Raw genomic sequence first — 22183 nt, 5'->3', positions numbered from 1 at the left:
AGAACTCGTTTGATAAGAAAGCCCTTAGTTGTTAGAGTGCTTGAGGCTAAACTCTCAGTTCCTGAAGCAGTGCTGTGGCCAGTTTTCATGGTCTTGCTGGATACCCAGCCACAGTTGGCACGGATACGGGCGGGAAATGATTCCAGTCAGCGGGGCATGTTCGGTGGAGAGTGCTGCTGTGCTTATTAGGCTCTATTAGCTATGAGTTCATGTGGTGTTTGAGCATTTGCTAGCAGGGACACAGTTGTCACTATAATGTTGCATTTTGCATGCTGGGATGGCAGGTGTGCCATCTGCCAAGTTAACGGTTGCCAGGGCATTCCCCGTACCTGCTCACCACGGGGAATCGGTTGGGCGCTTTCCAGCGTTTCCTGTGACCGCACGCGCTCCCTCCTTACAGACGTGTCTTGTTGCAGAGCTCTGTTTTCCCCAAAGTGGCTCAATCATTCTGTTCATTTTGTGCAGACTCCATAAGTTCCTGTTTACACTCTTATCTGATGCAGCCGGAAAATCAGATTTGTGGGTAATGGAGTAATGTTGTCGTACATTTACACTGTTAATGTGCTGCATATCGGACTCAGGCAGCTGACGGGTGAGCGGCCCTACAGCCGGGTGTCTCCTGAGGCCCACGCGCTTATTCTGGGATGTGATGCGTCGGTAGAATGTCCCTTACCGCTGGAATCCTACCCAGACTGCCTCCCATGCCACTCCAGCCGAATCCGGCCGGCTTTCATCCGTATCGGATTTCCCGTGCTGAGACTGTGGTTGTGAAATGCACCGCGTGTGCAGTTTGGCAGTGAATGTGATGTACTTTGCATAAAGGGATGAGTTTAGACGGGGCCTAAGGGAGCTCATTAGGAGCGTGGTCTGATGCAGTTTGTCTGGTGTGTGGCTGCAGGCCTGGGTTAGTGGAGCACAGAGCGATGAGATGGCCGTACAGCCACGCTGGAGGGCTGGGACTGGGGCATGGGGGGGGGGGGGCAGTTGACACGTGAATGTGAGGTCAAGATATAAATACGAGTGTGATAAAATAGGAAAGGTAACTCTCTAGAGTGGTATTTGTGTTTTATTTGGGATTAACTGTCATACATCATTAAAATAGATTGCTGATGTTTTTGGTAATTGTTTTTAAGATGGTGGCCAAACTGATGTAACACAATGCACACAATGTTATAGTGTACACTGTGAAGATGTACAGGTGTGATCTAATAATACCACAGAATGGAAGCAACTGAACGCAAACTACACCCAAAATAAGTGATGTTTTTCCCAACTATCTTTTTTGCCAAACTTTCAAATAAGGGAAATGTACTTATTTAAGTCTTACCCTGAAAGAAAGTGTACCACGAAGAGGTGAAAATACTGTAATGGGTGTCTTACAATGTGAAAGACGAACTCTGAAAAAGGGCATTCTATTACTTTTTTCCTATTTTTCAAACTGTTCCTCGTTTGCGCTTCCCTTTGACAAAACGTATGGCAAAGACGAGGGGATAAACTGTTCCATTGACCCCAGTTGAATTATCCTGGCGTTCTCAAATTCAGGCGCGGTGTTGTCGTCAGAGCTGGACCCCCGCGGGCTGCACGTCTCCTGTGCGCTCCGCATCGCTGCAGCGAAACGCTTCCACCTGGCCTCGCGGCTGAAATGCAGAAAAAGTGTTTGGTGTTCCACGTCCGCTGACGTTTAAATAGTCCCATTCCTCATTCCATTCATCAGCTGGAGAAGCTGGTTTTTAGTTGGACAGGGAAGCCCCGGCTCGGGTTTAAACTTTGAATAATTTTTCCCTCATTTGACCTGTAATATTGCGCTGAAGCGGTGGAAAGTGACAGTTGAAGCTGAGCATTCATTTGTGTCTAGAGGGTTATGAAGGTGAATGTAGGTCTCAGGGGCCTGAAATGGCTCCCTTTCCTAATGGTGGGCTCTGGTTTCCCTGCGAGCTCTATAGATAGAGCATGACAGGGGAGTTGGAAATAGAGTGAGGGCGGGGTGTCTCTGTCAGTTCTGTCCCGTGTGCTTAGTGTCCATAGGGCTGGGTTCTACCTCAGTGCCTGCAGAGCCCTTCATTCTGAAATACTGAGCTCTACTGTATGACCAGGGCTGGGAGATGCTGGACCTCTGAGCAGGGAAATAACGGTTTCAAACACACAAACACGCATGTGCAAACACACACGTGTGTGCAAACACACACGCGCCGGTGGACGAGTGCTTATATGCACTTTTCCACTAATCGTATTCTATGTGCATTTTGGGTGCGGGGGGTCCAACTTATCAAGGCAGAAAATGTTTTTCATCATTTAAGATATTTTTCTATCAAATCCTTGTTCTATCACGATCATATCGCAGCCCCTATCCCACAGTACAGCAGCTAAAGATGGTTTGGGTTACCTCTGACAGTCTCATAGGTAAGAGCCTGTAGAGCAGTTCACAGAATTCAGCTTCTTATCCGACACTCAAATGAAAACGGACTGTTCACTGTGCTGACACGGAGTCAGCAATTGTGATGAAGAGACAGTGCTCAGCTGCAAAACGTCTGATTGGATCAGCATCGTGTTATCTTTAGGTCCTCCATAATACAGTGTAACCATGTTTTGTATTGTTGGAAAACTGATGTCATGGGGAACAAATTGGTGTCTTTAGTGGTGGGGTGCTTGATATTGATCTATGGGTCAGCACCCAGCCAGATACAAAGGTTAACCTGGTGTGATATGCTTACAGAGATAGTACAAGCAGGATCATTGATCCATGCTGTTTTGCCATGATTGTGATGACTTGGTGTTTTGCTTTGATCGTTCTGTAGGGGAGGCTCGTCAACACGGTCACGTATAAGCCATTTACACGTATAGCCATTTCACCGCTCACATTTTGCACCATTGTATATTGTCAATATTACTAAACACACTGAACAATAAACTGCATTCATTTTAAAGAGATTTGAACTGTGCATGTCTGGGAGTTACATATGTCTGACAGGAGGGGCTGAGTTCTCTCTCCCCCCCCCCCCCCCAGGAAAAACCTCACCTTCCAGGACCTTGGGGCCCACCTGGAGAGGCTGCTGTGTGAGGGGGAGCCTGGAGAGGACACTAGAGGTGAGTGTGTGAGGCCCATCTCACTCACACACACGCTATTCATGCACTGTGCACTGCTGTCATTTACTGTGCGTTTCCACATCAATTACCACCTTATATGGAAGCACACGCACACGCTCACACACGCTGACACACACACACACGCACACACACGCACACACACGCTCGCGCTCACACGCTCACAAATGTGTGTTTGACCCAGGTGGAACATGCATAGGTCTGACTCAGACAAACAGGAAAGGGAACAGACAGGTGAAAGACTGGCAGCTGTTGATGGTGCTCTGCTCAGACCCAGCAGTTATTATAATGTTATTTCCTCACTGCTGTGTGTTTGAGTGGTTCTGCGGTTCTTATAGCCCTCACACAGAGACCCACAGCAGTCAAACACTCATCCGCGCGCGTTTGCTGTGCTGTGCTGTGGATAACGAGGAGGGTTTGGACTGATGGCTGTCTCCCAGGGAGGGAGTTATTGTAAAATAATTGTTCAGCTGAAAGGCATTCTGGGAAGGAAATCCTGCAAGCCACACACCTGGGAGGTGGAAAGTTTCTTTTGTGGTTTTTTAATAAACCCCTAAGAAATGAAATGTAACTTTTTGAATAACGTGCTCCTGCAGTTCTACTTTCTCTGCTCACCTCTCCAGTACTGACTAGGTGCTGCTAATGTGTTAGCTTGAGTCTGAGAAAGTACAGTGGTGGTGCCCTCGAGCGTACTCTGCATACCTCAGCTGCATTAAACCTCTGAGATTCAGCGGCCTGCCAGCATTTAAAATGTCTGCCTTTCAGTGTCTAACAATGTCAAACAACACTCAGATGTGGGATCTATACTCCAGTTAACATGACATGATTTTTTTCTGCACGCTTTGAGAAGAAATCCTGTGGGTGTCCCTGATGTACAGCACCAGTAGTACTTTATTTGAACAATATGCCTTAAAGCCTGAATAACACTGTCACAAGCATGAAATAATATTAACCTGTCGTACTCAGACTTTGACAGTGTGTTTCAGCTAATGTCATAAATAATGTAATGTGTGCAGCAAATTTTACAAATTTTAAATAACCGAATCCAAATATCTGCTGCATGAATCTTGACAATGGCCTTTCGTCATAAGCTGTATAATGCGCTCATGTCTGGTTATAACCAGTGATATGTCATGTTATCCACAGTGTCATGCAGGTCTATAATTCAAATAGGCTGTTACCAAATATGCTAGTCATTTACTATTGGATATTTTTTTCATTTTGCTATTAATTAAAAAAAATTATACAAGTACTTGTGATTTCACAATGTGACTGTACATTATCACCGTGGTACGCGCTGGCTGTATTGGTGTGTTCTGCATGGACAGGATAGAGGGTGGCATGGCCAGCCTCATTCCAAGCGAAGCCTCCCTGCAGCTGGGCACCTAATCGCCTCCTGCCTCTGATTGGCTGCGCGGTCCCCTTGCGTTTCCTGTGCCGGGTGATTGCCCAGGATATCACTCTAGAAGAGAAATGCCCTCTTAGTAGAGCTGCCTGGTTAAAACAAACAGGGGGAAAAAAGTCATTACCCTGCCCTTAGTGATTCAAGTGCTGCTTGGAATTTGCATACGGTATTCTATGAGACGTATTTGTATGCAGGGAACTGTAGTTCTGCAGGGAGCCTGTCACACCGCTCTATGGTGGTGACAGGATAGGGGTGTGATAACAAACTCACTTCTAGGCGCCTCTCTTTCCGGCCGTGTAGCGGAAGGGGATTGGGTGGAATCGGAGTGCTCCCTGTGAAATGGCTCTGTGATGCCTGGAGGACTGTGACGCGCAGGTTAAATGTGGCCAGTGTGATTGCTTTACGGTTTAACGTCCTGCAAATCGTGGAACAGAGCCCCAGGCACTCTGCTGCACCCTGTTCTTCAAGGGGCATGATAGCCGAAGAATTGTGTGTGTGCGTGTGTGTGTGTGTGTGTGCTCATCTGTGTGTGAACTGAATTTTCCATGTGAGTGTATTGTTTTTTTTTTCTGACTCTTGTAAGGCCTATATACTGTGCTTTTGGATCTCGTGTTTCAATTTACCAGCCTTGGAGAACCAGTCACATACAATGTAATCAAACTCCTCTGGGATAAAGCCCATTTTACCGCTATTTGTTTTAGCCTCAGAACAGATTTTTATTGCAGCGGGTAAATGCATTTACACAAGCTAACCTTAAAAGTATGACCCAATTAGTGCTGCTCCTTATTGGTCTATGAAGATTGACACACATGCGTGATGCCCCCCCCGTTCCTACCCCAGATCAGACAGTAGAAGGGCGGCTGGGCCCCCCCACCGTGGTCTTGGATCACACCAGTGGCTTTGAGGGACTCCTTTTCGTAGACGACGACCTCCTGGGGGTAAGTCCGGGCTAATCAGGGAGATCAGCCTCTTGCCATTTCCGTTTGTGATTTTGGTTTAAACTCATTTCCTGAATTTGCCGGATTTGAGGGTGACCCCCCCGCTGTTCTCCCAGCTGTTGCTGATGTAGGTCCGGGCTTATAGAGCACAGTGCAGTTTGTTGGGTTCTGTTGTGATTTTTTTAGATTCCTTCAAAAAACTCAGTCTATTAGGATTGGCTTTATGTTTGATCATGAATCCATTTTAAAAATGCACGTTTTGTGTGGTGTAGTTCAGTTTAAAGTCTTTTGCAGTGTATATATACTGATCGTCAGGTGTGATGGCCTTTTGTCACTTCCTGTCTTTTTTCACACAAGGTCATCGGCCACAGCAATTTCAGCTCCATCAGAGCGACTACCTGCGTGTTCAAAGGTAAATGCTTCACACCTGTAACAACTGTGTGTTCTAGTAAAATGATAAACTGTAAACATTTTTCATATTTTGCAGAAAATGTGGTGTGTCTGTAAACTGCCTGTACACCCTGCCTGTTTTGACCATCTCCTTTGCCTCTGGGCAGGAAAGTGGGTGTACGAGGTGCTCATCTCCTCCCAAGGGCTAATGCAGATCGGATGGTGCACGCTGAACTGCAGGTTCAACCAGGAGGTAGGCTGTCTGTCTGAGCCCATTTACTGAGGCCCTGCATTTAGAGCCTCCATGGTGCTCACCTCATCCTGGTGTACATCAGCGCGAAATAAACAAGGACATAGATATTTACCTACTTTTAAAAATGGGATCTTCCAGTTTTTTCAGAAGCTCTATGAGAGACAGAGTGTGTGAGTGTGTCTGTCTGTCTGTCTGTCTGTCTGACGGAGGCACCTCCCGGCTTTTTGCAGGAGGGTGTGGGCGACACGCCGGACTCGTACGCCTACGACGGGAACAGAGTGCGCAAGTGGAACGTCACGACCACTAACTACGGCAAGGTGAGAGACGTCCGGTCTGGGAGGACGCTGGGCCCGGTCGACAAGAAGAGGCGGGAAACTCTTACACTGACAGTCTGGCTCTTCCAGTAACACATCGGCCTCCACCGTTTGGCTCAGGTTTAGGTGTGATGTGGTACATTTTGGGGACGAGCGCTTACCATCTGTAGGAGAGATTTCCGGTGTGGTAATAATGTGTCCAAGGAAACAGAACAAAACAAATAAAAACCAGTCCTAGAGGAGGTTGTTATTCCTGTTCTGTCAGCATGTTCTCAGATATTGATGTTCAGTCTATTGCAGTCATGGGATTCATTCGCAGCTATCCGTGTCTGTTCATGGGCTTCGATTGGGCTCTATTTTGGCAGCACAGACGAATGCCAGAGGCCCTGCCGGCAGGATCGGGGGTCCTGGCTAATCGTGATGTTTACCATAACCCACGTTATACGTGTATCACAGTAGGCCTTTCAGTAAATTGGTCTGTAGCGTCTCCTATGATGAACATAGTACTCACCAGCTCTCCATTTACAAATAGATGTTCAACTCTTTTATGGACTCATGGACTTGACTTTCACTCATTCTACAAGATTCTCCACAAGGGGGAGCAGTTAGAACTCAAGTAGCTGAATGGTGCTTTGCATCCGATGACTGTTCTCTTGTTTTCTTGACATGGTGTAGTAGCATGCAGATGTACAGTGAACATGTTGATCTCTAATGGTAGCCCGCTAGCTAAGCAGCAAAAAATTGCTGGCAAGTTTGCCAAAGTGAGCAACTTTTTCAATAGTGACATTGCACAAAATGAAATCACAGAGAAACAGCATTTGATAGTTGACGCAGAAGAAATGTTAGCTCGCATCAGCTCTGTGAATGCTAGCAGTGCAGCAGCTGGCACAGAGCACAAGGTGTCAGACCCCTGGTCCATTTTAATAACCAGCTGTCAGAAAGTTAAAAACAAGCTTCACTTCAGTAATACAATTTGGAAGTTGTTGTCATTTCATTAGCTACACTTTAACACTAAATTAAGTACAGCTTAGTTTATAGGCTGTATTATAATATTTATTATAGGCCTCTTACTCCTAATGTTATTTCTCTGCCAGTTCCAGAAAGTTGTCATTTATTAGGTGTGTTGTGTTGTAGTTGTGGTCTGCAGGTAATTGATGATTCACAGGTGTGGGTGTTTGGTCTGTTTCAGTCATGGGCTGCTGGGGATATTGTGAGCTGCTTGATAGACCTGGACGAAGGGACCATAACTTTTTGCCTGTGAGTTACGATGAATAAAAACTCCCTGTTGAGCTGAACTTCCGATAACACCCGTTCATATCTTTTTGTTTTGTTGCGATAGCAACTCTTTTTTCTCTCTGTTTATACACCTCTTTGTCTTTCTGCTGACCTATTAGAAATGGCCAGTCGCTGGGGACAGCCTTCAGTAACATTAAGATGGGCCCTGGCATTGCGTACTTCCCCGCCATCAGCCTGTCCTTCAAAGAGTCCGTGGCCTTCAACTTTGGAAGCCGCCCACTACGATATCCTTTACAGGTCACAGACATGCTACTCCTCTTTTACGCTGTCAGGAGTTTCCTATACCGCTTGCTAATAGGTTTTCAGCTGTAAACTACCAAAAGTAGGTTTTGTAAACTTATATAAAAATTATGTTTTAATAATTATTAATAATTGTATTCTGTATAATGCGGTTATTCCATGTCTACTTCTCTTTGTCAGGATCCTTCCCTCAGCTATTTATGAAAGGTTCTCTCTGTGAGGTGAAAGGTCACCGAATATCGCCTGTGTGTTTGTGTGTCTCAGAAAGTTCAGTATGAGTCTCCTTAACATTTCCCCACATACCCTGTGGAGGCCTACATGCCCCTGCAGAGCCCCCCCACTGCTGACCTCGCCAAGGCCCACAGGCTGCTGGGATATATTAAGAATGTACTGTCCACTTCGATAGACACTCAGGTACAGTCTGGCTGCTGAGGAAGGAATAAACTGTGTGTGTCTGTGCATGTTGTTGTCAGTGTGTGAATATTTGTATGTGTGTGTTATTGTTGGTTTGTGTTAGTGTGTGAATGTGTGTGTGTGTGTGTGTATGCACGCTTGTGTGTTGCTGTCGGTGTGTTTTCTCCATTGGGACTCCTCTTTGTGTGTCCCTGGCAGGAGGGGAAGCTGGTGCAGAAGGACAGCTCCAGCTGGCAGCTGCATGGGGAGCCCACAGTACTGGTCACATTGGCTCACATCTTCAACTACTTCGCACCCCTCATGGTCAGCCTGAGCACTTCATCATACCTGAAAGAAAGATCTTAAAGGATGGAAAATCAGATTTTATAAGTAGATGCTCTAGAAAATAATTTAAGTTGTTCTTCTCAAAGATTGGTTTCACAATGTTTGTTTCATGTTGCATTAGAATTATTATTTGGGTCCTAACAGTGTTGGTAATCAGCAGAATAGTGAAGGGTCCTGTCTGTGTTGGTAATTAGCATAGTAGTGTAGGGTCCTCACTATGTTGGTACGTAAGAGAACAGTGTAGTATCCTTACAGTGTTGGTGATTATCAGAAGCTTGTAAGGTCCTGACAGTGTAGGGACATCATGTTGGTGTGTAATCGTGGGTCTTTCCCTGTGTGCAGTGTAAGGTTTACCTGGTGGAGGACGTCCTAATGAACTTCCTGCTGGGCATCCTGGAGGGGGGCGGCTCGGTGGACGAGCACCCCCTCATCCAGCAGCTCCTAGACCTCTTCTGGCTGCTCATGGAGGTGAGGAGAGGGCCGAACTCCGCGACTGGGTGAGCTGTTCCACTTTAAGGTCCTCCTCACGTGTGTGTGTGTGTATGTGTGTGTGTCTTTTCCCCAGGACTACGAGGTGAACGAGTGCCTGAAGCAGCTGATGATGTCACTACTGAGAGCCTACAGGTTCTCCCCCATCATCCCTGACCTGGGCTTCCAGGTAAGAGGGTTTGTAAGTCAATCTGGACAAGACCATCTGGAAAAGATCTTAAGGAAAAATGTTGGGCCCAGAATTCGTTGAATCTCTAGAAGTACTAAGTTTGTGCAGTAAAAAGTCCAGAGTGGGAAAATGACGCTTTTTTGGTACATCTATCTCATTGGATGTTGTTAGTGGAGACATGCACATACGAACGCATGAGAGAGCCTCTTGCCGTGGTGTTTCTGGGATTATGTCAAAGCTTATGCTAATGAGCTAGTGTAAATACCCTTAAAGAAGGACGCAATATGCCAGATTTCCAGCTGTTATGATTAGAAATGTCATACTTCACATCGAAAGGAATTTTTTTTATTTTTGGCATGCATCTTTATCTTGGGGGTTAATGAACACTTCATATACAAGAACAAAGTGAAGTTAAACCTCATCTGTCGTCCTTCCCCCGGCCTGATGAGTCACGTCTTTTAACTCGCAGATCCATTACCTGCGCTTGACGACCGCCATCCTTCGGCACGAGAAGTCCAGGAAGTACCTCCTCAGCAACGTCTTATATCCTTTCTGTCACACAGAGCATTACATATGATTTTCCCACATTAAACGGGAAATACGGACCAGAAACGTCTGAACCAGAGGCAGACCACCTGTATGTCAAACACACGCACATTATGTGCTATCACTGTCTGACGAGAGAACGTTCAGTGATAAAGCAAATGCTAGTAGGGCTCCAGAGACATTTAGGATAGGAAAGGCAGCATTTCCTGAATAATCTGTAAAAATGCAAACCCTAGAAGCTTCCTCCAAGTATGGAGAGCGGCTTCTGCAGGAAGCCAGCTCTGATGAGCTGTAGAAATCAGCAGGATTTCAGGAACAAGAGGAGCAGGATCCTGCCTCGTTTTGAGATGACTCACTTTTGAATATGAATGAATGGAAAAATGGATTCAGTGGAGAATCTGTAATTAAAGGATGAATGTGTAGGGGGGTTCCAGATGGAGAAGAGCTTCTAAAGCAGAGGAGGTGTGTCTGTGTCTGGAGAGGATATTAAAGACGCTGTCAGTGCGGAGATCACAGGCCGGGTCAGATCCCCACCCTGATTACCGTTTGGAGTCCTTTAGTATTCAGCACTGTAATATCCTACCTTCTGTATCTGTGTGTGTGTGCGTGCGTGCGTGTGTGTACCTTAGCGTGCGCGTGTATGTCTGTGTGTGTGCTTTTGTGTGTGTGTGTGTGTGTGAGCGAGCATGTGCGGCGGGCGTGCTTGCGTGTGTGTGTGTGTGTACGCCTGTGTGTGTGCAGGTGAGCGTGTGCGACATGCTTGCTTGCTTGCGTGTGTGTGCGCGCGCACTCATCTGAGCGTGTGTAGTCCTTAGCATGGTCACGTTTGATGTGCTGCGCTCGGTGGTCTTCTTCTACATCAAGACCCCCCTGCGGGTAAAGGAGGCGGGGCTGGAGGAGCTCATCCCCACCACCTGGTGGCCCACGCGCTTCGACAAGGAGGTACGGTGCGCTGTACACACTGTGTGTGTTGAGACATGGTTCTCCTGTTTCAACAGTCTCATTGACTTCTCACTCAACACCATTTCATTTTTATCCGCACTCACTACAAGTTAGGGTTACATCACTAAGATTAATTTTGTGTATGTGCGTGTGGATTCAATCGACTCCCAACTTTATTCAAACAAATAAAGATATCTGTTTAGTCTGTTTATTTGACATCATTTGGTGGGAAGAGATTTCAATGTAGTGAAAGTCCATTAATAGCATCATTGGCTGTCGTGAACCACACAGCAACCGTATAAACATGTGGCATTGGCATGGCTAAGTGTCATTGGTTGTAGCGAATCTCAGCGCACATGGAGACTGTGTAGCTCTATCAGTGTGGCACAGCTGCTTGTGTCCTGTACTATAGAGATCCACACAGTGCACAGTAACAGTGCGCATGTATCACATGTCCTCTGCTCTAGGCCCCTCAGTAACCGCCATATTGTGTCCCGGCTGTCCTCCACAGGGGCGGGATGAGGGTGAGCAGAAGGAGGAGAGCGGGGAGGAGAGGCTGAGGAGGCGCGCCTATGAGAGAGGCTGCCAGAGGCTGAAGAAGAGGATAGAAGGTAAGGCCCGTCTCCCCACCCCTCTCTCACCCCTGGAAACCCATCCCGCCTGGGCGCTTAATCCGCTGTGTCACGTCTTCTTTGTGCAGTTGTGGAGGAGCTGCAGGTTCAAATCCTCAGGCTGATGCTGAACAACAAGGACAAAGGGACGGTAAGCTGTGACTGACCTGTCAATCACTGGCTGCCTTCACTCGCATGCTCACTCAGCCTGCCATCATGAAATTTATTCATTCATTTCTTTCATTAATATATTTACTCCAGTGCATTTACTTGATTTTTGCTTATGTGTCATTTATTTTTTTAAAATTTACATTTAAATTGATTTTTAAATGAAACTTTATTTAAACTAGCACATACTGTTTAAACAAAGCTTGTATTTTGTTTTTCTTGGCAGGGGGGGGAAGCCTCGCGGTACATATTCCTGAATAAATTCCGCAAGTTCCTTCAGGAGAATGCTAGCAACAGAGGGGTAAGGCCTGGGCTCTGCTGCCTGCTTGCTCAGACTGTCTCTTAGGTTCCCTTGAACATGAATCGTGATTCAAGAACTGCATTCAGCTTCCTATATGTCCGGAATTGCTATTAGGCCTCTGTAATGGAGTCTGGTTGGGGTGTAACAGTAATGCAGTGTAATGGACTCGGGTGTAACAGTAATGCAGTGTAATGGACTCGGGTGTAACAGTAATGCAGTATAATGGACTCTGGGGTGTAACACTAATGCACTGTAATGGACTCTGGGGTGTAACACTAATGCACTGTAATGGACTCTGGGGTGTAACACTAATGCACTGTAATGGACTCTGGGGTGTAACAGTAATGCACTGTAATGGACTCTGGGGTGTAACACTAATGCACTGTAATGGACTCTGGGGTGTAACAGTAATGCACTGTAATGGACTCTGGGGTGTAACACTAATGCACTGTAATGGACTCTGGGGTGTAACAGTAATGCACTGTAATGGACTCTGGGGTGTAACACTAATGCACTGTAATGGTTGTGGTGTCTGTCAGAACCCCACAGTGCTGTGCCCCCCTGAGTACATGGTCTGCTTCCTGCATCGCCTCATCACGGCCGTCCGCGGGTACTGGGACGAGGGCAGGAGGAAGAGTGTGGGCTGCGTCAGCAGTGAAGGTGAGCGGCATGCTAACTAGCGCCAGAAGCACCAGAAACACCAGAAGTTTACCTGAACTGACCTGAGTGCACAATGGAACTAAAACGGCTTTTATGCTGTGCCAAATTACATACTTGAATTCATTGCGATAATTGTCCTAGCACCTGCGTAGCAGAGCTAACTTTACCTTACCCACCAAACACCTACGAACCCGCTGCTGAGGGGTGCTTTAAGATGTCACAAACTGTTTCAAGCGAGCGTTCTGTTCTGTAGATGGAACTTTTGGAAAGTAACATAATGTTCTGCCTATTGAGTTGACCTTTAGAGTCAACTTCCTGTTTTGACTGATCGCTCCTAAAACTTCACTTTTTGGAGCATTAAGTAATTCATTGCACTGCTCCAGGTGCATGTTGCTGTGCTGCATAAGCACTGGATGTCACACACATAGAGGCTTCTCGTTTCCCAGTGGTTATTAAACATACGCCACGCTGAAGTGGGAGGAGCTATGACATCACGCATGATGCTCGTTTGTTAATATGGTGCCTGCAGCCGGGGGTCTTGAAAGCCACAGGGTCTGCTGGCATTTGTATTAATGTTAAAATCCATAACCACTTCCGATCAGAGGAACCGGATGAAGTGACTAAACTGTGTAATTAACTGCCGTAATGGATGAAGTCCTCTGGGTCTCTCGGAACAGGGTTGGAGACCCCTGTCTTATTGTTTTCACACTAGCCAATGGGCATCGAGCATAATGTTACTGCTTCCCCTCCTTTTTAATGGCTTCAGTGTGTGAATTGAAAGCACTGCGTGGGTTGCAGTTTACTGTTATGCTGGTCCTGGTAGTTTAGACACTCTTAATACACACAAGTGGTAATTTAGACCCTCCTAGCCGGGCTGTTGTTGCTGCATTCCACTGAACAAAGTAATGGACAATTATGCCTGATCTAATGGGCTCATTCTTTCAGTATTATTTTAAGCACGGCATCTCGCGAGTAAAAATATCTGTCTGAGTGTAAAATACGAGCGTAAGAATGTTATTAAAAAAGCCTCCTGAAAGGTAATTTCACGCCTCGTCCGTCCACTGCTGTCGTCATCATCGTTGTGCCGCCGGTCTTGTGTGTCAGTAAATGGCGGACGTGCTTTCCCGAGGTTCCTTTGATTGAGGACTGACTGTTTTCATCTCCCTTTCTCTTCCGCTGCTTCAGAGGCCTACGTCCCTCCCCAGCTCTTCTACAACGGAAAGGTGGATTACTTTGATCTCCAGCGTCTGGGGGGGCTCCTCTCTCACCTCAAGAAAACCCTGAAAGGTGCGCGGAGATGCCTTCTCCCATCCTTATGCCGTCAGACACAGTCTGGGGTTAGAATGACTGGAGCAGATTTGCAGGGTTAAATGTAAAAGAAAAAGCTGTCAAGCTGTGTGTGTGTTTGCGTGTGTGTGTGTGTGTGTGTAATGGAAAAATGTTATGAGGCAAGATCACTAAGCAGTCATAGAATGGGAATGTTGGTACCATTCTGTGGGAAGTACAGTAAACTCTCTAATCTAATATGAGCTCATATTAGATTAGAGACACGTATTATTAATATTATATTGTTAGTTTATGTCAAGTGATACATTTAGCACTATTTACACATTAGTTTCAGTCTTACCCTGCAACCCAAGCTTCTGTATACAGGTGCCCTTCAGATGAAATTTATCCTGATGAAAATCCAATATTGGTCGCAATGTTGATCACGTTGTGGTGTATTTTAAGATAAGGTAGTTATTTGGGTGTGACTAACACAGTGTGCGGACTCTGTTTGCTTTAAGAAGTTTTAGCCAGTGTTATGCATGGTTGGCTGGACTCCTCACCTGCGGAGGGAGCCCTACCTACGCCAGGTCCTCAAACGTACCTGACAACAGAGTTATTTGGAAACTAGATCTTTAGGCCCAGTCCCAGTTCACCTCCTAATCACTCCACCTGCACACTAGAATTCATTTTGCGCATTCGCGGGAGTCGCCATCTTGCACAAGGCTTGTCCCAGCGCTGTGTGAGGCAGGTTTCAGGGGGAGGTGATTGTTTGGCCCTTCACCGCTCCCTCAGTAATGAGGAAATGAAAGTGCTGGCTTCGAAGCCAGCGCTTGATAATAATTCTTCATAAATTCTTATCAGGGTCATGGCAGCAGACCGCACCTGTTGCTTTTTATGCCCCCCAATCACCTCCATGCCTGCCCTCGTCTGTGAGGTCTTTATTTCAGTGACGCTTATGAATAAGTGCGCTTAAAAACAGAGGGAGAGTGATTGCCCGTCGTTTTGGGGTTAGGCTTTAGAGGGGACTTGCCTCACATCAGTGTCAACTTGGTCAGGCTCGTAGTACCATAAGGTTCTGAGCCTGACAAGTGAAGGTGACTCTGAATCGTTTTAAAGTGTACTGCTAGCTCCTTTAATAGAATTTTCTCCTCAGTTAGCAGATGGGGGTGCTTGGCAATGCAAGTATATATGAATGTGTGGGATGGCCTGCAGCTCCCATAAAAAGACGATCTGCTTCTTATTACACAGCACAGTTATTATTGCACTGAATAATCATCAGCAAGGATTTAAATAAGAAGTAGATCCTATTTTGAGAGATGTGGGTCACGCACAAATTCATACCAAATATGAATCGATTGGAATTGGTTTTTCTGTTAGCTCCACTAGGGGGCGTGGTATCACTGCCTGTGTTCCACAGCCAGCCTTCCAGTTGCAGCAGGTAGTGCCCCTCCTGTGGCACATTCTATTGTACGTGTTTCTTGTATTCCATGTGTAGGAAATTTTTTAAAGACTGTATTGACAAGGCCGCACAAAAAAGCCCCGAACCGAGAATTGCGTTCATAAATGGCCTCCAGTTCTTCTCGGCGTAAAGAGGTTCAGCACGTGATTTTCTTTCTTTCCTTGACAGTCTGATAATAACTGCGGCCGTTTGTCTGAGTTCGCCCCTTTCGAAACTCCGGCCCGAATGCTTCAGAATGGACTGGGCGGAGAGGGTCGGACGGAGCGCTGTCATCCTGGCTGCGTTCTCGCCCGACGCTCCGCGCTGTTGGTGCCGCCGGCGCTGCGTGAGCGGCGGGCCCGTCTTTGTCTCCTGATCCTGCGCGACGCGCGGGGATGAAAGAGCAATCAGGCCTTTTAGAGACGCCCTGGCTTCTCTCAGGGCCCTTTTGTTAGCGCCGATAGAGCAATCAGCCTCTGAGATCCCGGCGGCCCCCCGCCTGGCCCGCCCGCGTGAGCGCCGCCCGGAGCGCAGCGCATCGACTGCGGGAAGCGACCCAGGCTCGAGGAGCGAGGAGCGCACGGCCCCCCCGCTCCGCTGAGCGAACACCTCTCTCGGAGGTTCGCGAACAAATGTTTTTCTTGGGAGGCGCGCAGTGTATCGGGTATTGCATCAGAGGTGCCGGCGCGAGGCGTGCTCGTTTGCTGAAAGTATGAATCGGCTGCGATGGCGGGCTAGCGCTCTAGGCCTCCCGCTAGCACACAGCTGGCTGCGGAGAGCTAGCGCTCTAGGCCTCCCGCTAGCACACAGCTGGCTGCGGAGAGCTAGCGCTCTAGGCCTCCCGATAGAACACAGCTGGCTCCGGAGAGCTAGCGCTCTAGGCCTCCCGCTAGCGCACTGCTGGCTGCGGAGAGCTAGCGCTCTAGGCCTCCTTCTAGCGCACAGCTGGCTGCGGAGAGCTAGCGCTCTAGGCCTCCCGCTAGCACACAGCTGGCTCCGGAGAGCTAGCGCTCTAGGCCTCCCGCTAGCGCACTGCTGGCTGCGGAGAGCTAGCGCTCTAGGCCTCCTTCTAGTGCACAGCTGGCTGCGGAGAGCTAGCGCTCTAGGCCTCCCGCTAGCGCACAGCTGGCTGCGGAGAGCTAGCGCTCTAGGCCTCCCGCTAGCGCACAGCTGGCTGCGGAGAGCTAGCGCTTGTCAGCATCACGGAACGAGAAGCTGATGGATATCGATTGCTTTCTGGGTAATTTGGCGAGCCCTTGGATTTACCACCGGCGGGTGGGTGGGGGGGGGGGCGGGTGGGTGGGTGTGGAGAGGAAGCAGACTCAAACCTGTTACTCACTCTTTGATGTCTGTTTTTCTTTTTCTTCTTCTCCTACTTCTTCTCTGGTTTGTTGTTTCTTTCCAGGAAGTAAGCCAGCGGGCACGGCTGGCTGGGTTTCTGGGACTCAATCAGTGTGATTAAAGTGGAGGAGAGGGCCGGGTGCGAGTGTGTCGTCGCGGTGACGCGGCTTCACCGGGCCGTAACTTAGGCCTGTCTCTACGCAAACCGCTGCCCCCTGCTGCGAACCCTGCTCCCCTGCAGGAGCCCCACCCCCCCTCGCCACTTTATTATCGCTCAGAAAAAGACGACGGTTTCCGTGAAACCAGCTTCTGTCTGAAACGCTGTAATTTGAGGAAGTGTGGAGTTGTCGGCGTTTGACGGTGTTGTTCTCCTGAAGGCCCTCGCCCGTTGCTGCAGCCTGCAGGTGCACAGGGGGCGGGAGAGTGGAAGGGCCTGGGGGAAGGGAGGAGATTGGAGCGTTCACTTCCCGCGGGCAGGCAGCGAGCGTCAGGCGTGACTGTGTGGAGGACCTTGGTGGCGGGCGGTTGGGGGCGGGTTGATTTTGATTTAGAGGTTATTGACTCCTCATCATCCGCATCATCGCTCATGCTCACGCTGCTGCGGGCGGGCGGGCGATCGTACCGCTGTTCCACGCGGGCGGACAGGGGACACTGAAGCGATATCCGCGATCTCGCCAGCCTCGTCACCGGCAGGCAGGCAGAACGCCGTGAGCCTGAGTCTGTCTCGCGGCTTCGACCGCCTCTCCACGGGCGTGTCCCCAGAGCGACCTGGACCTCGCTTTGCCAGTGCGTTATGGGAGGGGCGTCTTTGCACAGTCCCTCTCTTTCTCTCCTCCCCTCCCTCTTTTACTGGTCGTTCTTTCAGCCTCCAGTCCTTGTACGCGTCTCTTTCTGGCGCAGCGCGAATGCTTTGGGCTGGGGTTTTGGGGGGGGGGGGGGGAGGGGGAGGCGTCTCTGAGGCTGTGGGGGGGTTGGGGCTGTGCTGTGGTTCACTCCTTCCTCAGTCTGTGAGTGATTGGGAAGCCTCCGTTCCTCCTGGGGCAATCTTTCTGTCTTTGTTTATTTTTTACCCCCTGTTCGCCGCAGGTGGTTAGTGCCCCCTTTCTGTTCTGGCAAAATGTTTTTCTTTACTGATTTATGGGTTAGACCTTTTTTTTATTTTTATAGAGTGGTAGATTTATGGTTTGAGTGATCACTTTAGTAAACACAATTTATAGCCACTTAGAGGTCACTTGCGAAGGTGTGATGAAGCCTCTATATCACCAGGAATCACAGTAATGAAACCATATTTCTCTGCCCTTTATTGGGTGATGCTTTTTCATGTCCCCCTTCTGTTGCGAAGCAGACCGCCCTTTCTGGCATCGCCCCCACCTTAGGACACATGACAGGCTGTTCTGTGTGCTCCACCCCCACCTTACGACACATGACCTTTACTGTGATTTTTGGTCCTGTTCCTTTGATTCTCGCCTGGACAAAAAGTGTATGCGTGTATATGTATATGATTGTTTCTCATCATTGCCTCAAAGAAATGTGTGTGTGCGTGTGCTTGTGTGTGTGTGTGTGTGTGTGTGTGTGTGCGTGTGCTTGTGTGTGTGTGTGTGTGTGTGTGCGTGTTTGTGTGTGTTCTAGTCATGGGCTCACAACGATGGGCTGTGTGTGTGTGCGTACATTGTGTGTTTCTCTGATTGCTTCTAATCAGTTGAATTGTTTTGGTCCCAAAGATTGGCGTCTCTAGAAGCTATTTCTTTTTTTTCTTTTCTTTTAAAAACCTGTAATTCTTCAAGTGCACAGAGAAACCCTGCCACTCAGAATAAGAGGGAGCCCTGGGTGGTAAAAGTGCACTGGGCTTTTGCAATGACAGATTTTATGGGACTCATTGTGTGTGCTTTACTGTGCTCTTCAGATGACCTTGCCTCTAAAGCCAACATCATTGTTGATCCGTCTGAGATCCAGGCCACTTCCATGGACGACCTGGACGAGGACGAGGAAGTTGGAGGAGCCCAGGTACGGTCACTCTACGGTTACTCAAAAGGGTTGCATTGCAGTAAGGTCACTCTATGGTTACTCAAAAGGGTTGCATTGCAGTAAGGTCACTCTATGGTTACTCAAAAGGGTTGCATTGCAGTACGGTCACTCTACGGTTACTCAAAAGGGTTGCATTGCAGTACGGTCACTCTATGGTTACTCTAAAGGGTTGCATTGCAGTACGGTCACTCTATGGTTACTCTAAAGGGTTGCATTGCAGTACGGTCACATTATGGTTACTCTAAAGGATTGTGTTATCGGTACAGTCACTTCCCGGTTAGTCTATAGGGTTGCATTATAGGCGCAGTCATTCTGAGGTTACTCTAAAGAGTTGCGTTACAAGTATGGTTGCTCTACGGTCACTCAAAGGGGTTGCATTACAGTACAGTCACTCTACAGTTTCTCTAAAGGGATGCATTACAGGTATGCAGTCACTCTAAAGGGCTGCGTTGCAGGAGCGCTCGCTCTCTGGTCACTCTAAATGCACAGTGAAAAGAACAGACTGACCCGTGTGGTCAGAGAGCTGGTCACGGACTAAACTACATGCAGGTCACACCAACTGTCCCCTGTACAATACATACATTTAAAGGCAGAGAACAATAGGAAACTGTAGTATAAAGAACTTACCATAAAATGGATGATAAAATACTGTAAAATATGTCTTTTAAAAATGACTTCAATCTGGAGACAGTTGCTGCCTTACTGTAAGCCATTGACACCCAGACCAGTCAATATACTGTATACAGTGCATTTTATGTGCAGTTCTTTTAATAATATGTCAAAAAATTCATATCTGAGCATATGTAAGTCTGCATTTTAATAAGGAATTGAATCATTTGTCATGTGGCTTGTGTGAAAGTTTGGGAACCTCTCCTCGATGGTGTGAAATTTGGATAAAATCAGACTTTGATTATTATCTTTTTTATTATTATGTGTTATGTGGGAGGAGTGTAGCACAGTGGGTAAGGAACTGCGCTTGTAACCGAAAGATCGCAGGTTCGATTCCCGGGTAAGGACACTGCCGTTGTACCCTTGAGCAAGGTACTTAACCGGAATTGCTTCAGTATATATCCAGCTGTATAAATGGATACAATGTAAAATGCTATGTAAAAGTTGTGTAAGTCGCTCTGGATAAGAGCGTCTGCTAAATGCCTGTAATGTAATGTAATGTAATGTAATGTGTTCATAGTGATATTTATATTTTTTTGTAAATTCTTTCAAAGTTATATGATGAGCTTTACTTGTTTATGCAGTTTATGGCAGTTTTTGCTTTCATTGCAGTGGGCCTTGTTAATACGAGCGGAATGTTTGATTTGAAAATGTGAAACTGAAGCTGAGTGGTAGGAGAGGGCAGTGCCCCAGTGGAGCTGTGCGCGTCAGCGTCTCTGTCTCTCTCTCCCGCGGCCTGCAGAGGCCTTTCGGGGCGGCGGCCATGGGCGGGGCCCTGGCCCGGCCCAGCTGGCTCAGCTCCCCCACCCTGGGGAGGGCCAACCGCTTCCTCAGCACCGCCGCCGTCAGCCTCATGACCCCCCGCCGGCCCCTGGCTCCGCCCGAAAAGGTCAAAATACGCACGCTGGCCGTGGAACAGAGGACCGAGGAGGACAGTGAGTACCCACTTCCTTTTTTTAAAAAAAATAATAATTTTTTCATGCTTTTTTACGCTTTCTCTCGCCAGTTTGGAATGGTCATGTCATGGCGATCGTGATACCTCACTCTCCCACCTCGGGGCTAGAATGTGTCAGCATTTCGCCTTCAGTTAAAGGGTGTGATGGCAGTCTCCTGTTCTGCACTCTGAAAACGTCACTGCAGTTGTGCGAGCTAATTACAGAGGACCTACCAATCATAGCTGAAAGGACTGAAGCAAGCCCACAATCCATTTGAATACAAAACACTGATATTCAAAAGGCCTGCTGTATGCTAATGGGGCTCTTTTCCTGTTTCCTAACAAGAACATTGTGCCATAGGAACGGCTTAATACAGAACCGAATATCCTCTTGGAAGCCAATTAGTCCAGCTTCAGAACTGGAAAAAACTAATCATTTAAGCACCTTCAGGAAGTGGAGTTATTATCTCTCATTTTATTACTGATATCGGCTGGGGAAAATGCCTGGAGGTAATATCCTTTCTACCCTATTTCTCCCCCACCCCTCACCTCCACTAGTCGAGGGAAGCCATGGTAACGATGGGCTGTTGCTGGGGCGACCACTGGAAGAACCCGACCAGCCAATCACGGAGAAGTCCTTGTTGGAGATTCTGGATGGCATTGTGATGATGTACAACCTGAGCGTCCATCAGCAGCTGGGCAAGGTAACGGAGTCGTCAGAGCGTATGAATCACTCACTAACTCACTCACTCTGAGCAGATGGATATGGTAAGACTCGCTCAGTGACTCACTCACAGGGGCGTCATGCACCAAATAAAACTCAGGGGGCACTGAATCTACCTTGATTGATGATTATACTCATTCAGTTTATATCTGGAAGCTTAGATGCAGTGAATGGTTAGTTCTCATTGTTATGTATTATGCTCATAGGCTCATTTGTGCATTTCTTTAAGTTCATTCAACAGACCCTATACCAGTTACATTATATCAGAGTGATTCATTAACAAATGCATAATATGTTCACCATAGAGCAATATATTCAAGAAATATACCTTAAAAAGGCAATTTAAAGGAATAAGTTCACTTTCTGTCATTTTAAGAAAAATATATCTGGTTTAGTGAATGATTTTGATTGGCACAGACCGCTTTTGTGTGCGATGAAAGACATAATAGACGCTTAGAGAGGTTTCTGATGACCTGCTGACTTTATAATGGCTAGTGTAGGGGCTTTTGTGAGTATGTGGTTTACACTTCAGGTAACTCCAAAACCGCATGTACAGTGATATTATGCCTCCAGAGGTTGTACGTGTGCATGCTACCGGACAATTAAAACAGAACAAAAAAAAAAAACTTCCGTAACTTATCTAGCCTTGTCTATTTAGAACGGGGGGTGTGCTTTCATTATTTGCCATTGAGTTCAGCTGGTCTCACTGTTCCTTAACCCATACATAAAAACACGCTATTATGACAACATTATGACTAATGTTTATTTCATACACGCACTTTTCTGAAGGTAAGTGGATGATATTTCCGCGAAACTGAAGGGACACGTGGGCCTCACAGTGTATGGGTGCGACTGCTCTCTCTCTTACTCTCTCACTGATTCGGTCTCTCTCACTCACTCACTCAGAATGAAGACTTGCTGCTCTGTAATAGTGAAGTTATTCATAGTCTGTGAGGTCAGCAGGATAGTGGGGTAAAGGGTATCCCACTGTCCAAACCTGTAGCGCACAGCCCAAAATCAAGCATATTACCACTGAATGATTCTGTGATGTTCATTTGAATACCGTACAGCATCTACTTCACACAAGTAGAATGTGCCAAGTGCGTGACTACAGTACTTACTATCCAAACTGCTCTGAACCTTGCCCCTCACACAAATGATGAAATCACAACAACCGTGGCAAATTCTGCACGGTGTGACTTTTCATTTTAAGTTGTCATC

At 47.4% G+C, this 22183-nt stretch overlaps 1 protein-coding gene across 4 annotated transcripts in view; it reads left to right on the top strand.

Moving 5' to 3' along the window:
* Positions 1–22183, top strand: part of LOC118211011 (E3 ubiquitin-protein ligase RNF123) — a 124129-nt gene that overhangs the window by 4968 nt on the left and 96978 nt on the right. For all 4 annotated transcript variants that reach the window (XM_035387650.1, XM_035387647.1, XM_035387651.1 and 1 more), the window contains exons 4-24: positions 3005–3084; positions 5348–5445; positions 5803–5857; positions 6003–6088; positions 6319–6405; positions 7592–7659; positions 7797–7922; positions 8238–8352; positions 8551–8655; positions 9019–9144; positions 9242–9334; positions 9804–9877; positions 10705–10822; positions 11334–11433; positions 11523–11584; positions 11828–11902; positions 12442–12562; positions 13748–13849; positions 18514–18614; positions 20047–20239; positions 20797–20942. In XM_035387650.1, the coding sequence (XP_035243541.1) occupies positions 3005–3084; positions 5348–5445; positions 5803–5857; positions 6003–6088; positions 6319–6405; positions 7592–7659; positions 7797–7922; positions 8238–8352; positions 8551–8655; positions 9019–9144; positions 9242–9334; positions 9804–9877; positions 10705–10822; positions 11334–11433; positions 11523–11584; positions 11828–11902; positions 12442–12562; positions 13748–13849; positions 18514–18614; positions 20047–20239; positions 20797–20942 (2131 nt within the window). The remainder of the gene's footprint in view (positions 1–3004; positions 3085–5347; positions 5446–5802; positions 5858–6002; positions 6089–6318; positions 6406–7591; positions 7660–7796; positions 7923–8237; positions 8353–8550; positions 8656–9018; positions 9145–9241; positions 9335–9803; positions 9878–10704; positions 10823–11333; positions 11434–11522; positions 11585–11827; positions 11903–12441; positions 12563–13747; positions 13850–18513; positions 18615–20046; positions 20240–20796; positions 20943–22183) is intronic.

This window comes from Anguilla anguilla, chromosome 13 (genome assembly GCF_013347855.1).
Source record: "Anguilla anguilla isolate fAngAng1 chromosome 13, fAngAng1.pri, whole genome shotgun sequence".
NCBI classification, from domain to species: Eukaryota; Metazoa; Chordata; class Actinopteri; order Anguilliformes; family Anguillidae; genus Anguilla; species Anguilla anguilla.
The sequence above is the reverse complement of the archived record's forward strand: the minus strand, read 5'-3'. Positions and strand labels throughout refer to the sequence as shown.